Source organism: Salvelinus sp. IW2-2015, linkage group LG13, assembly GCF_002910315.2.
Source record: "Salvelinus sp. IW2-2015 linkage group LG13, ASM291031v2, whole genome shotgun sequence".
NCBI classification, from domain to species: domain Eukaryota; kingdom Metazoa; phylum Chordata; class Actinopteri; order Salmoniformes; family Salmonidae; genus Salvelinus; species Salvelinus sp. IW2-2015.
In genome coordinates, this window is record NC_036853.1 from 14,973,989 (window position 1) to 14,990,800 (window position 16,812).

The 16,812-nt window shown below is 39.1% G+C and overlaps 1 protein-coding gene and 1 long non-coding RNA gene across 3 annotated transcripts in view; both read left to right on the forward strand.

Moving 5' to 3' along the window:
• The window catches only part of LOC111972187 (uncharacterized), a 60,257-nt gene that overhangs the window by 24,574 nt on the left and 18,871 nt on the right, over positions 1-16,812 (forward strand). The window lies entirely within an intron of this gene.
• Positions 1,512-3,526, forward strand: LOC111972186 (transcription factor Sox-2-like). The gene has a single exon (XM_023999080.2). It carries the CDS (start codon positions 1,829-1,831, stop codon positions 2,774-2,776), a length of 948 nt encoding a protein of 315 aa, XP_023854848.1. The 5' UTR covers positions 1,512-1,828; the 3' UTR covers positions 2,777-3,526.

A 16,812-nucleotide genomic window follows, 5' to 3' on the forward strand; every position in this document is an offset into this window, starting at 1 on the left:
ATTTGATGCTTTTCCAGCATTTCCAGCATCATTGCCAACTGTTTAACCATAAGCGTGAATGTTTGAAAATAAATTTGCCTTCTAAACGTGTAGTTGGTATACAAGTTATATAATTAGGCTACAGCGCACAACAGAACAAACTAACATAAGCTATAATAGTGTTCCATGACACCTTTTAGGTTCATACGTGTGAAGGTTATTTGCTATTGTCCCTTTCGCCAGCAGACGGCGCTGATGGCATGTAACAACGGGCTTCATCTGTCTGTGTGGCTGATACAACCTTTTGGAACACATTTATTTTTTTACCTTTATTTAACTAGGCAAGTCAGTTGGAACTATTCTATATGTGAATTCATATATGCATAAACACATATTAGGCGTGTTAGTGTATTTTCGCTGTTCATGCGCCATCAGCTTTTGTAGCTCACAGTAATGTAAATTATCCATCAGATATGCCTACAAAACATTGTCCAAGCCTATTTTCCAATGCCAATTGTTGATGTTATAAATGGAAAATCTATGGACAAAGTTGCCTGTCATATTGGCCTATCGTTGAAGTGGTGACCACTCTTGGTCATATGGTTTGTGAGTAAACTTTTTTTACTATATAATTTTTTATCTTGTGACGAAGTGAATTTCAACAAAAAAAGATTTTAAGGGAATGTAGTGATGCTTTTGTTCGGGCTGATGTACTGACAACACCCGAAACAAAACTAATTATTTGTGATGGGCATGTCTCCGTTTTCTGTTGGCATTCAACTTCAGTTGAATTGAAGCTCATCCATTTAAACAATGGGGAAACAGCTAAGATTACCTATCCACTTTTCAGTGCAAAAACCGAGCTGAACTTGCTGATCGATTCCTTAACTCAAAACACTTATATTAATTTAATGGATTGCTACACATCGCCTAATTACTAATAACGTCACCCGTATTGCTAATAGCTTACTACAACTAGACTACCACTTTCACAACTATTTCTTCAACTGTCACTATAGGCCTAATGATAATGAAGTGATTATTAGAAGGTGAAGTAGGATATTTGTATGTGTAAGTTTTGATTTATGCTCCATTTGCTTTGTCGTTGAACATTAAAAAAAATCACGATATAGCCGAAATAGCAAACTTGATCTAAAGACACATTGAACATTTGATTCAGTGAAGATAAAATATCGAATGAAGTTTGAAATGTTATGCATTATGCTTCCAAATAACGTTTGAACTGGTTTAAAATGGTAGCCTATAAAAGTTTAAAAAGCTGAATTTGTCCGATATGCTGTTTAGTTAACATAAATGTATCCTACTGTATAAATTCTGGAGCTTGTGTTCCTTCGATTTTCAGTAGGAAGCACTTAAAGTTTGCCATCCTAGTGTAATGTTCCCACTTTAAGCACTTGGAATAATACATATATAGCTTCTATTGGTTGATAACCACAGCTTCTGCCTCAGTGCTCCACCACTGACCGCGAGTAACCCCGCCCCTTTATGATAAATAAAAGACACAATCCTAGCCGAGGGAACAGTCGCTCTGTGATTGGTCAGGTAAAAAGACATTTATTCCCTGACAGCCCTCATCCCATGAATGGTTGTCTATTAACTTGTTCAAAAAGTATCCGGAGTTGTCAAGGCTCTGGCGAAGAGGGAAAAGTAGTTTGTTGTTTCTTTGAGACCAAGAGAGAAGTTTTTGGACACAACAGGACCTACTGGCTGAAGGCAAAAATACGTTTACTATTTCTGCAAAGTTACTGAAAACGACAAGGTAACTCCAGCTACCTTTGTGTTGGACTTTTTTCATTGGTCGTGCAAGTTTATTAAACATCTGTTTATAATGTATAGCATGATGGAAACTGAACTGAAACCAACCGCACCCCAGACAAATTCTGGGGTTACGGGGAATTCAAATTCATCTGGAAACAACCAGAAAAACAGTCCGGACCGAGTCAAGAGACCCATGAATGCCTTCATGGTTTGGTCGAGGGGACAACGAAGAAAGATGGCACAGGAAAACCCCAAAATGCACAATTCGGAAATAAGCAAAAGACTTGGGGCCGAGTGGAAGCTTCTATCCGAAAGCGAAAAGCGACCTTTCATTGACGAAGCGAAGCGTCTCCGGGCTCTCCACATGAAGGAACATCCGGATTACAAATACAGACCCCGGAGGAAAACCAAGACGCTGATGAAGAAGGACAAGTATACTCTGCCAGGTGGGCTGCTTGCGCCAGGCGGCAATGGCATGGGCGCTGGAGTGGGTGTCGGGGGAGGCTTGGGCGGTGGGGTTAATCAAAGGATGGACAGTTACGCACATATGAACGGCTGGACCAATGGAGGTTATGGCATGATGCAGGAGCAGCTTGGCTACGGGCAGCACCCCGGTTTAAACGCTCACAACACCGCGCAGATGCAGCAAATGCACCGCTATGACATGAGTGCACTTCAGTACAACTCCATGACTAACTCCCAGACCTACATGAACGGATCACCCACGTATAGCATGTCCTACTCACAGCAGAGCACTCCTGGAATGACTCTGGGCTCCATGGGTTCGGTGGTCAAGTCAGAGTCCAGTTGCAGTCCCCCCATAGTCACGTCGTCGTCTCACTCAAGGGGTGCTCCGTGTCAGACTGGAGACCTACGGGACATGATCAGTATGTACTTACCGGGTGCTGAGGTGCCGGAGCAAACTGCCCAAAGCAGACTCCATATGTCCCAACATTACCAGAGCGCACCTGTACCAGGCACGACGATTAATGGCACACTCCCATTATCACATATGTAAATACACTTTAATAAGAGTAACTGGACTACTATGGACTATTTTTGTACAGAGATTTTTGGGTGGTAAAAGTTGTACAGAACTCAAGGAAAGAACAACTTTTTTTCTAGAAAGTTTTACAATGGTGTTTGCGTTTGGAAAGTAGAAAGTGGGAGTCTCAATCAGTTATTTTATTATTGCAATCACCTTTTGTACAGTATTTATATATAAAAAACATAACAATCAGATGTAATTTTTGTAAACTACAAGAGGTTACATTTTTATAAACCGAAATTCTGCAGAAAAGAAAATGGCAGAATTGAAATTGAGTTCAAGATACTCCTAAAACCGCAAACATTGGAATAGCGGAAGTAGGCCTATAAGCAAAGCAGGTAAATGTTTCTCCTCAAGGTTCATTAGTACTAAACTATTTTAATTTCTTTATAAAAATAAGAATAAGCAGAAACCTTTCCTTACAGGTTAAGCATAATTGTTAATTTATATTTTGTCTCCCACTTTTCATCTGTTAGAGGTATGAAGTTTGTGTTCCTTATTTTCTAATGATTTGTACAATTGATGTATATTTACTGTGATATTTTAAGTTTTTATTTCACATTTCATTCCCGTAGTTGTATTTTAAAATGTGGTCTGTACGCAGCAGCCAACACTCCATGTATATATATTCGAACTAATTTCATCATTATAACAGTTACAATTTCAGCGAAGTTTTTTCAATATGCAGTTTGAAATGAATAAATTTTTGAAATTTGGATACTTAATTGTATGAGTTTTGATTTTATTTATCATTTGATTAATTAGATAAGATTGTCATCCACGCTCAATTTGTTGTGGATTGTCCATGTTATATATTGCATTTATGTTATTCATGTTGCATCAGTATTTATTCATCACATCATATTTCAGAACTTGATAGACCTTAATATTCTGTCATATATTTTTTTTTACAATCCAAGGACACACAGGAATATAGCCTAATTAAGTTATTATGACATGCTAAGTCTTAAATGATATCTCATCAGAGCTATCAACAAAAACAAAATCAAACCACATCATTCTGTGCGTGCGTGTGTGTATGCTTCTGTGCATCTGTGTCTAAGCACACGCGTGCATGCCTGTTTCTTTGTCATGTTAAGTCTTCAGATCATTTAGAGTTTGACGTTTTTCATTTTTTGTGAAATGAGCTATGCCCCTAAGGATTAAGAAGGACAACCGCGTGCGAAAGTTTGTTGCCTCTAACCCTATGCTTTGAGTGTAAGATTATTCGCCCAAAATGTTGAAGATTCTCTCCAGGTAGTCGTTCTTTTTATATTTTTCATTAATCAATACACACATCATTTGATTTATTTGATCATTCTAATTGAGAACCGGGTTGGTGCGTATCCTTTCATAGGCCTACTGATTTGAATGAATTAAGTTTAGCTCTGATGTATCAGAAAAAAAGTGTGACAGACGCAGAGACAGTTCATGTGAGCTGGATTATGAAGGCATGTTTCTAGTTTGGATAATATGTAGGCATGTTTGTGGTATGGATAATAAAATATTAATAACATTGAGGCTCTTGATATATGAATAAAGATAGACCCTACTGAGCAACAACGAAAAAAAAATGATTTAATAAATATCCCTGTTATAAGCCTACTTGTCTTGAAAGCATGCATGCACCACATCATTTTTCATTGTTCTGTTTAATGTCGCTCCATATTAGGCCTAATTGTATTATTTCTTTAATATCAATTGTTCTACTGGCTAACACTTAATGTAGCCTGTTTAATGATTAAATCAAATGGAAAGTATTTCTGCAAAGAATCAAAAGACCCAAACAGCGCAAATAATTTTCACTCGGAGGCCTATAGCCTAAATATCTCCATATTTGAGTGGGCATTGAATTCACTGTTTATTCAAATTATGATTTCTCTTAACCATGGTTCACACAGTTCATGTCGATGGGCATAACTTTAAAACATCTTGCCTGAAGTGTTCAAACGGTCGTCTGTCATTTCTCAAAATTAAGCCTGGATGAGATTATGGTCTATCCATTGAATATAACGTTTTAAATCTGTGGATGTTAAAAACATTTTTTTTAAACTACAGAGGTAGATTAGAACTGTTGCTTGCCAAGGCTGGGAAGCTTCTATGAGACTAGGTCTCGGGGGAGAGGAGCTCACATTAACCGCTAAATTAATATTTGACGAGGGCTCATTCCAAAGTATTATTCCCGAAAATCGTGTCCCTATACCGGACTTTCAAGAGGTCAGGCAGCAGTGGTTAAATTAATTATTTATACAAGCAGTACCTATAATTGGTTGAAATAGCTGAACATGTTTGATAAACTAGGATGTTTAAAGGTCGAGAGTGTTAGGCTTTTAATTTTTATGTAATGGCAGCACGAAAGGCCTATGTGATCATATGCTAGCCTATATATATTTTGAGTATGAGCATTTAGCTTTAGTTACATTCATGTTTTTTGAGATTAGGAGAAACGACAGATATGCATTTTATCTTTAAAGTATATTGCAAATACGTAAGTGGAAAACATTCATGAAAATATAAATGGAGCGGGCGACTAGGCTATATTCGCAATAGTTGTGATAAGGGAAAGGGAATTTACTATTAACCTAATATTAGGCTCCTGAACCTCTTGAATTTAAGACTTTTGTGTTGGACTTTCATTGAGAGACTCCCGTTTTCTACACATTGAATAAGGGATATCAGGCTTGGACTATTCCCTGGAGGAGCAGTGATCAGTCAAGGAATCCCCTTGTTGGGCCACCACATAGAAGAGAAGGATAAAAGATGAGTGTTTAAATGTATTTTCAATTGCGTGATTTAATCTCAAAGGGCTCAATAGAGCGCCAGATTCAAACGCCGCTGGGTTGTGTTCAACCCTCTAATGTTTTGAATGCTTGGATATTGTCCCTTTTGTTATAAATGGAACTAACGAGTGCACACGTAAAACATTGACAACTAAATATCGTTTTGTGTGATTTAGCGCCGTATAAGAAGAGGACCCAATTGTTCCAAAAGGCCTTGATTTTGCTCCCCCGCCGTCCGCGCGGAGGCTGCCGCAGCTGTGGACAGCAACAGGTGGTAAGCACTCTGTTTTGCTCATAGTAAAACACCTCAGATAATATCTTCTGATATCTTTGTGAAATGACACGCTCTTCCTGGAAAGTAATAATCACAACATATGAGGGCCCAACGTGTATAAACACATCTTCATATCTAGTGTCCAGATCTCATTCAAAGTAAGATATGCGTCAAGAGACCTCAATATTCAATCAGATAGACATATAGGTTGTCATATTTCTATATTAGTTTTTGTAGTTAAAATGTTTAACGTTTGATAAATTATATACAAACGTCAGAGATGTGTCCCATAGTGTTATCGGTGTTTGCTAATTCGGGATCCTTGGGACGTCCCAACTCTGACCTTACCCGATCGACGTTGAAATGTAAAATGGTTAAGGTAAGGGTTAAGGTAAGGGTTAAGGTTAGTCTTAGGGTTTAGTGTATGGATCCCCGATAGCACTAACTAAGTGTTCTCTGAGGTAGTGGAATATGCGCACACATAATAGTCCCCAATAGGCTTCTAATCAAACCCCTAATCAGTTACCAGATTTACTGATCGTATGGAGCAATGACGTCACATGTACTAGATTGGTAAATAGAGCATTTCCTATGCGCCATGTTCCTCATTGTCTAATATTTTGTTGGACACACCATGTGAGAGAGTAGCCTATATCTTCGTATAACTTATTATTCAGAAACTAAAACATAAGGAAATCTGGATGAAAGTCATGGTAAGCTACACAATAGGCATAGGCCTATATGCACTATTAGCCTACTCTTTTATTTCCTTTGGTGGCATAATGGAATTTGAGGAGATTATATTTAATTCATTATTATTATTGTTGATGTTGTTTTATTGTTGTTGGTGTTTTTATGCACTTATTATTTCGTCTGGAAAATATTAGGCCTATGTCTCGTTATTGGGCCACTAGTCAGTGATAGCATACACAACAGTGTAAAGAAAACGACTTTTCCCTAAAGTAACGATTTTTGTCGCTTTATCTGCTGTAGTTTGAGGACTTGGGGGTTTTAGTGGACGGGTATCTGTAGGGGGTGTAGCATTGTGAGACTCGTTGAATTGAAAACTGTCAGAGATATCGTCTATTTTAACAGTGGTTTCAGGGGTGAATGGCAGTCGCTCCCTGATCCAGTGCAGGTGCAGGGAAGCAGGGGGATGGGGGTCTCGCGGTCTCTGCGCAGCCAAAATGCGCATTCCGTTCAATAGACCACACACTGTCCGCCAGCATGCCATCATCTCTGCGCCTCTCACACATTCTCAGTGCAGTGCAGTCCTTACCGAGCGGAGCTCACACACTTTACAGCTCACCAGAAGATATACACAAGCATGGGCTGAATGACTCAGGATTTGTATTGTATTTTCCTGTGTTTTTAATCACTTATAATTGCTAATAAAAGGTTTATAGCAATATCAAAATGTATGCTTTGAGAACAGATCATATCCTACATTATTTAAAACATTATTCAAGTTATTTTCTGTGGACATTTTGATATACTGTGATTTTATTTAACTAGGCAAGTCAGTTAAGAATAAATTCTTATTTACAATGACGGCCTAGGAACAGTGGGCTAACTGCCTTGTTCAGGGGCAGAACGACAGATTTTTACCTTGTCAGCTCGGGGATTCGATTTTACAACCTTTCGGTTACTAGTCCAACGCTTTAACCACTAGGCTACCTGCCGCCCGTCTGTTATTAATAACAATCAAATGTTTAACCCTTCTTTTCTCAACCATCACCATGGCCACTTAGTTGTTTTCGATTGTGGACACACCCTAATTTAATGGATGGTGGGTTTTAAATTCTAAAACGGCAACCCTAAACTCATTGCATATTCTGGCGTCTAGGGGATTAGGACGGTAACCACTGTTCAATGGATAAGTAGACACTAACAATGTCCTAGTAAATACAATATGCCCACTGGCCACACACTGGTTGAATCACACACGGATTGAATCAACGTTGTTTCAATGAAATTACGTTGAACCACCATGGAATAGAGGTTGAATTGACATCTGTTTGCCCAGTGGGATACCACTGTACTGAAGTTGCTATGGAGGCCTATTGGCACTTGACTATAATTCTAATCAAACCGCGGGACTTAGCTCTGATAAGATACAACAGTTGGTCTCTCACGTTTCATGATTTCAGTGACTCAAGTTGTTGCGTTTTATTTATTTTTAAATCAAACTAACACTTTTGAGGTAGACATTGAGAGTATTTGTTGCTGGTTGAACTTAACATAGCTCTGCATATATCAGGTTATTCACCGCACAGCGCATGCTCTACCAATGATGGGACGCAGTAGGCTAAACACAAACTGCTGTTATCTGAATCATATTGGAAGATTATACTTTTTATGATGAAGCATGTCACTATGTATCATAGCTAATACAAACACAGATTGGGCCTATTTTAGAAAGGAACAAAACTGCTGAAAGTGGCAGGCCTAGCTCAAATTTAAATATACATATTGTTGTATAACTAATTCGAGTTAATACACTTAATGACAGGATAACAGCGTATAATTTGCCTTTTTTTCACGAAAAACAATATAAATCACCATCTCTTTATTATTTAGGCTAATAACGTCAAACGCTTCGCTAGATTGGGTTGGGAACAATGCACATCTAATTGTGGAAATTTCAGAAGGTGCATGGCCACTGCAATTGAACAGCGAATATATCATTTAGAGCAGAAGACACGACCACTGTCCATATAGACTACACCATTGGTGACTCAAATTCATCTATTCTAAGAAGGGGAATGTATACACTATTAATACCATTAAATATACCATTAACACTATTTGCGCTTTACTGCCCTCTGCCCCTACCCCTTCAAAGAGACTAAACAAAAACTTTGACCGGTTGCCTACTAGTAAAGTAAAATATGTTTTAATCTTGATGGGCAACATTGTCATTGTGTGATGGGAAATAAGGCTGAGCAGACTTGGAAAGCTTCAGGGACATTCTGTCTGTCAGGCTTCTGGTCTTTACTACCGCATGTATAGTAGGCCTACCGCAGTCTGTCAGGCAACAGGTGATAACGGACTGCTACATGATAGGCTGAGTACATTCTAATCTGAATAACGGCGCACGTTATTGGTTAGGCTATTATTGTGCGGAAACAAAGTTCACCCATGCGCAACAATAGCGGCGGGGCAAGTGTTTCTGCTTTTCCACATCTATTGGTCAGTCCACCCATGCCTAGAACAATATATGCTTTGATGCAGCGGTGCAGCCAGCAGGGGTGTGCAGTACGATGCAGATCAAGCTCGAGCTTTATGGAACACTGGCATAGCCTGGGAAACAAATGAGGCGAGAAGCTCAGCGTGGGGTGGGGAGCAGGATGCGTGTTTCAGGCAGCTTTTAATAGTTGTGCTGCTGTGTTGATGCTAACCAAAAACACATCCACTGTGACATGCTTTTCAAACCTGATAAATAACATTGCGAAAGACCATGCATGAATAAAACTTAGGCCTAGAACAAGTTGTAAAAAGTTATTTGTTCATGTTTCATTATATACTAGATGCTTTTTTAAAAGTTGGTTGTAGTGTTGTGGTAGCTGGATCGAATCCCCGAGCTGACAAGGTAAAACATTTTTGTTCTGCCCCTGAACAAGGCAGTTAACCCACTGTTCCCAGGTAGGCCGTTATTGTAAATAAGAATGTTCTTCACTGACTTGCCTAGTTAAATAAAGGTTTAATAATAATAATAATAGCGTAGTTTCATTATAAGCATACTCATTTAAAAGTATCACTTCCATTTAGCCCCTTTTACGCACAGATTTATGCACAGGTTTAGCCTATAGCAAGCATCAGTTGGTGACAAATATTACAGTATATATATGTAACCTGTTAATGTCTATAGACCTACATCTTGGCACCATGGAACGTCAGAGACCCTGAGGGTCTGAATGCTGCATCTGACTCACAGCGTTCACTAGGCTTTCTAGGCTAAAAACGTAATATGATGGGCCTACCAACTAATGCAATATGAATATAAATAAATTAATGTCTTACAAATCATCCAATTAAAAAACGTACGTTCTAGATTGGTGTGTTTCCGTAAAAGTGTGATTTTTATTCCAAGTCGTTCTAAAATCATACATGTGACATTGTAGTACTATATCTTTCACGTTCTACGTTGTTTTGGGGTAAATCGTCAGCAGACGAAACTGGAGCTTCTCTGTCATTTCCCAGTAGTGGCAATGGCCATGATGACTGTCACTATCCAACCCTCTGTTGACAGCAATGCACTGACTTCCCCAACAGCAGAACTCATTGTTCACTTCATTCCTTCACAATTTCAGTCTTCATGCACCCCATATTGATCAAGGACCACATTATGCACATTATAAGCATCTGGGTAACACATTTCGAGATTTAAGAAAAAATAAATGCATTAGAATATAAAAATAAAATATGTATTATCTTTAGATAGTTCAGTCATTCAATGTGAGCATAGACCTGTATCTATAGGGAATACCAGTTTGAACTTTGAAACGGTAGCCCCAATGAAAAGTGTAACCTTATCCAACTTTATCAATATGTTTATCCCTGTGGCTGATCGAGAGTGTGCGTGGAAATAAATCTWGGACAGCAGCTCGTTCGCAAGCGGCTGACTTTCTGTATGCTTTAGAACAAAGTGTTTACAAAAGTTTGTCTGAGTACTGAAAGGGCACTACAAAGGCCCTTTATAGACATGCGACATGATGCCCGAGTCATTTGAATGGAAGAACTACTCGGCTTGAGCGCCTGGGTTTGTTGACAGAAGAACGTAAAATGATCACATATCTAAAATACAGATGAAAAAGCTCACATATTTTGCCTGTAGGACAATCAAAATGAGAATATATATGAATAGCCGAATAAATCTTTAAGAAGCCTATTCAGGAATGTGAGAGACATCAAATAGGCCTGCTCTGACATGAAAAATAAAGATTTTTGGGCTTAATAATAAACAYGCAGAATTATTCCTCCAAAATGTTTCTCCCAAATGTGTGAAATGCTGAGTGTATGACACAAACGAACCAACATCCTCTACAAAGTCAAATAATGATAAAAGCAGAGAGACTGAAACATGTAATGAGTTCACTCTTAATCATTGATCATTAAAAATGGTGGTGTTAAATATACTAAATTACACGCATGACTTCCCTCAAACAGTAAATTATATCCTCCAACTACTTGTCTATTCTATCTCTCCCGCCAGAACTGGAAAGTCGATTATGTTGAATCCATACGTTTCTATGGATTGCGTCACCCTAATTAATACTCGAGAGTGGTCCGTGGCTCACAGTTTTTGAATGGTCCCTCTCCTGTCGCTCTGACAGAAACAGTTCTCGAATGGAAAAGTGGGTCCTTGAAAAAAAAGAAGTCTCTAGAGACCATCCAATGCGTTTTTCTGTGACTGATAATAACGCATGACTCAGATGCGACAGGGATCTGTCTGCACGGGGTAAACAATGCCCTGGCTGGGGCTGACTCACTTTTGGGAAATATTATTCATATATTGGTCAAAATGTATTTTTTCGTTTCTAAAACGTGTACTGTTGCGACCACACATGTTTTTTTTTAACTCATAAGACGGTGAATAATGATAATAATCTATGAATTATTTTGTTATAAAAGTTTACACTATCTATATTGGATTATGAGAGCTGCACCTGTGGCAGCGTTTAATAAATATGGGGCAATGAATTACATGGGGTTGGAACTTGGAAGTATGCTGTTCTGGGCGCTACTCGGTCACTGCATTTGATTATAAATAAGAAGAGTTCACACGCTGATCGAGTGACTAAGGGGAACAAGCGAACCATTTTAATCAGGTGGCTATCTTGCTATCGCTGAGATCGGAGCTCTGTCACTCACGAGCTCGTCATTGTGTCCCCCGCTGCGAAATGACATCTCCCTCAGAAAAGCGAATAGTAGCTGGATGAGATTTCAGTGTCTGTGCGTTATAAGCCCATCTATTAGCATAACGCAATGAAACGAGTTCTGTAGCCTACCTACCACAAGTAAAAACCAACTGTTTGCTACAAGATACATTTTTCATTAGGCTATCACAGAGTGAGAGAGAGGGGGGGAGGGGGGGAGACCCTGCCTTGTTAATTGGGCCACAGCCTGGGTCGAATCCAGGCTGTATCACAACCTGCCGTGATTGGGAGTCCCATAGGGCGGCACACAATTGTCCCAGCGTCGTCCGGGTTTGGCCGGTGTAGGCCGTTATTGTAAATAAGAATTTGTTCTTAACTGACTTGCCTAGTTAAATAAAATAAAAAAAATAAACTTCCATAGCAGGCTGGCCTCAAAGAGCAGACATAACTTAGTATATGTAAAGTTGTATCCCTCCAGCAAACGTATGATATGTTCTGCTTGGTATAGTTACATAATACAAACGCTTACTTAAGCCAAAAATTAAAGGAGATAGGTATAATGCAAACATCTAGCTCGAATCACATAATTTTAGCTTATTAGGAACTTTGCAACTACTTCTACTTTTTAGCTACTTTGCAACTACTTAGCATGTTAGCTAACCCTTCCCTTAACTCTACATTTAACCCCCAACCAAGTGCTTAATTTGTAATTTGGGTGGTGCTTTATAATAAAGCATTGCATGCATATAATCGCTTTTGTGCTTGCAAAGAGCAGTAGAGTAGAGGCGCTTACAGAAGTTGTACACATGAAGATTTTTTTTTTTAAGCCTAGGGTCAAGGAAAAAAACGGGCCTTTTATAAACGCATTTCATGCAATTCCACATCATTTTAGATGTCTGGAGACATTACAATCGTTTTCAATACCGCACAAATTATTGAAATGACAGGCTACTTTGACACTGACAAACTGAGAATCTGAGATCAATAAAAAAACACATTTGTCGTAGACCTAGGTGTCTGGAGACAGTGTACAATATGAGGAGGAAATTATACTCATAATAAACCTTTCCAGCTTCACTGACTCACCCAATGATGCTCAGCTCACTCACCAGCGATGGCAGATGCGCTCCTGCCAATGCGCTCTCTTGTTTTTAAAATGTATTTTCTTTAACATTTATTTAACTAGGCAAGTCAGTTAAACTTTGTAAAACAATGCTGTTCCATCAGTAGGACTATTTTGAAGTTGATAGCATATTTGGTAGCCTACAGAGAAATTACTATTCTATTTTCAGCTAAATCCATTTGCTTTCCAACATGTGTTTTCCACAATTGTATTGGAAATATTGTGAAAGGCCTGTTTTGCCTGCATGCTGTTCACTGACGACTTGCCGCACGTTTCCAACAGTATGCACACAGTCCACAGCTAGGCATTTATACAATGTTTAACAAGCTATTGATCCACTGTGGCTAAATTATAGGCCTACTCCTGTTGTAGTATTTTTTATTATTTCATTTATTTCTGAACAGACAGCAGTAATTCTATAACTTTGAGAAATGTATTTAAATGTATCAAGTGTGCTGCGGAACTTCCAGTACCCTTCCTACCGCTATAAGGAAATACATGATGAAGTGCAACACTGCAAAGATTAAAGTCTGGAAGTTGTCTATCGGAGCAGAGAGACATCATAGAAAGCGAATCTCATTCTTGTTCCGCGAGAGAAACAGGAATGGCCACGCGTTGGTCTTAACAGACTACAATGTTGCCAAACCATAAAACCGGGCCGGCCGAACACGACCAATTCTTAGAATATCAGGCACGTTTTCACATTACGTGTTTAGGGGGCCGGATAATTACAGAAGAGGCAACTTGTTGATTGAACTTAACTCTGATTTTATTATAATTTTTACATTGCAAACAGTGAAAATAGTTTTTCATGCCAAGAGAGGTACTGGATCCTGACAAATGGGTTCCGGAAAGAAACAGAAAACATGTAGAGGAGCCGGATTCTGTTCTGCAGGATCCAGCTCAAATCAAGCACTGCTTAACCTTAACCCGCAACCCAGTGTCTCCCAAACTCGTCTTCGGGACCCCAAGGGGCGCACGTTTAGTTGTTTTGCCCTAACACTACACAGCTGATTGAAAGCTTGATGATTAGTTGATTATCTTAATCAGTTGTGTAGTGAGAGGGCAAAAAACAAAACGTGCACCCCTTGGGGTCCCGAGGACCGAGTTTGAGAAACCCTGCCCTAACCCCAAATGTAGGCCACACGTATTTAAAATTGTAAGATATCATACAAATTATGTAACATATCATATGAAATGGATGATGGACAGCCATAAATTAATACGTACCAGACGAAACATAACATTTCATATTAATTGGAGGGAGACACATTTACCTTTAGTATGTTAAGTTGACTCCTGGGTCAAGGTTGTCAATGTCCATAGTTGTAGGCCTAGAAGTAAACAGTAATGCCCTCTATTTCCATGGCTCATTGCTCAACTCATGAAACGTAATGGCCATATGAAGCAAGGCCACAAAGATGGCATGGTGTCAGACCAAGTTATGACTTCAAGAGGAGATGAAGATCCGGGACAGCTGGACCACTCTTATTGATTTTGTGACAGCTTGTGTCATTTAACGTTTTGCCCGATGRTAAGCGGGACATTAACCCATGAGCACCTTCTACTGCGCGTGCATCCAATCACAATCAGAACATCACTCCATCACACAGTCGCCCCGGGTGAGTGCACTCAAGGCTTGTAGCTCAGATGTTAATATAATCGATCCTTGAGGTAATGAAGTGTACATTAAAGTATCTAGCTGGAACGACGTTTTCGCAGTCTACTTAGCTTTATTTGGTCGTGAATTGCGCTGAAAAATGCGTTAGCGCTCGCCAAGTGACCATTCATGTAAAACGCAAAACATTCCTGTCCACAAGGACATTCTGAGAAAGGGAAAATTAATAAGAAAAGGATCAATTGATCAAATCATTACTGACAGGGAATGGAAAAGAAAACATTTGAAAATTGCAGTTATTGATTAATCGTCTTTTTGATTAGGACTATCTGTGTCAGCTTTCACTGACACAGATAGGAGACTCATTTTACTCAATGCTCTAGTTGTCAGGACTTCTGATTGTCTTGAACTCTAGGCCAGTGTAAGAAGCAGCTCAAAGGATGACCCTTAGGCGATTATGTAGCCTTCCATGGGATAAATTGAATGAATAAATTGAAAAGTTGAAAACCGAATTGATCCCAACCCTCTTTGTCCATAAGTATCACATAAGTGTATAAAGTCAACATAAGTAACTGTTGTGAAATTGTGGTTTAATAAGAGAATGATGTCGATGTTCTTTCAGATGAGTGTGATTATACAAATCAGTATTTGTAAATTCCCCTTTTGATAGTCCAGTTTTTGAAGCAGTATGAGCGAAAGTTTGCTCGGAATATTGGACAGGAACGATCACTAAACACAAAGATTAGGGGGACTCGGATATTGTTTTATTCAGACTAATTTTATTCACATTTATAGACAATACAAATGGAAAGATAGCAATGAAATTCAATAACAGTCATGCGTATATGGGGAGGAGGGCAGAGTGGGATTTGACCACATTAACACCACAAGAAATAGCACAAAAACATAGCCTACTCCTCCAAAACAACAACAACAACAACAAAACCAACCACAGCCATAGTTACATAAACAAATGCTAATTTTGTAAATAATAAACTAGCATTATATCAATATAATTATCGATTACATTACACAGTTGAAGAAATCCAACCTAAATGCTAAATAAATCACAATAGGTACCCTGTAAAAAGGACATTCAGAGAAAATAAGGAAATGCAACTTTTTTGCCCAGTAGATTATGGAGAGAAGATTTGGTCCCACTTGTTTCAGTAGCCTAAGTAGGATAAAGCTTGGAGTGCCTCGTCACCGTGGAAACTGCCAGAACAATTCAGTTGAAGTTTGAGGAGGTCAGCTTGCAGGGTCATCAGCTCCAGCCTGCCTGTGCAAACTTCTGTTGGGCTGGGGACTTTTTAGTGGGCGTGTTAGCCTGGGCCTAGCCCTGGGTGGTAAGCAATTCTAAGTCTGATATAACATTTTTGAGTCAGTTCGCAGCCTAGGCTCTCCAGGTGGCCTGTAAAATCGATTTTAACCCTGTGACCCTGTCTAGCAGAGACATGGTTGACAACCTGAGTAAGAATTTAGTTGGCACTGACAGATCTCCACAGATTTCAGTAAGGGGTGGGAGGGGAGGGGCATGGCAGGGGAGGTTATGGGTGTGCTAGAAGTGCTCATTAAAAGTTTTCAGCAGTTAGGAGAGAGTTGGTGTGTGTGTGTGTGTAGCACAGAGCTGCTGTTCTATTTAATCAGCTTAGGGTTGTGCCAGTTTGTTGCGTTACATGTCACTGGAGTTCACTGATCTATACAGAAGATTGACAGTTTTTTTGAGATGTTTGATTGAGAGCCATTTGCCAATAGATTGTTGTAAAGTTATCAGGGTGTTCATGCAGTTCTGAAAGTCCCCATTTGCCCTCTTCACTTGAACAAGAAAAAATAAATATACCCCACAAATAAATTATATATATATATATATACATATATGTGTACAGTACCAGTCAAAAGTTTGGACACACCTACTCATTCAAGGGTTTTTCTTTATTTTTACTATTTTCTACCTTGTAGAATAATAGTGAAGAAATTAAAACTATGAAATAGCACAAATGGAATCATGTAGTAACCAAAAAAGTAAAACAAATCAAAATATATTTTATATTTGAGATTCTTCAAAGTAGCCACCCTTTTCCTTGATGACAGCTTTGGACACTCTTGGCATTCTCTCAGCCAGCTTCAACTGGAATTATTTTTAACAGTCTTGTAGGAGTTCCCACATATGATGAGCACTTATTGGCTGCTTTTCCTTCACTCTGTGGTCCAACTCATCCCAAACCATCTCAATTAGGTTGATGTCGGGTGATTGTGGAGGCCAGGTCATCTGATGCAGCATTCCATCCCTCTCCTTCTTGGTCAAATAGCCCTTACACAACCTGGAGGTGTG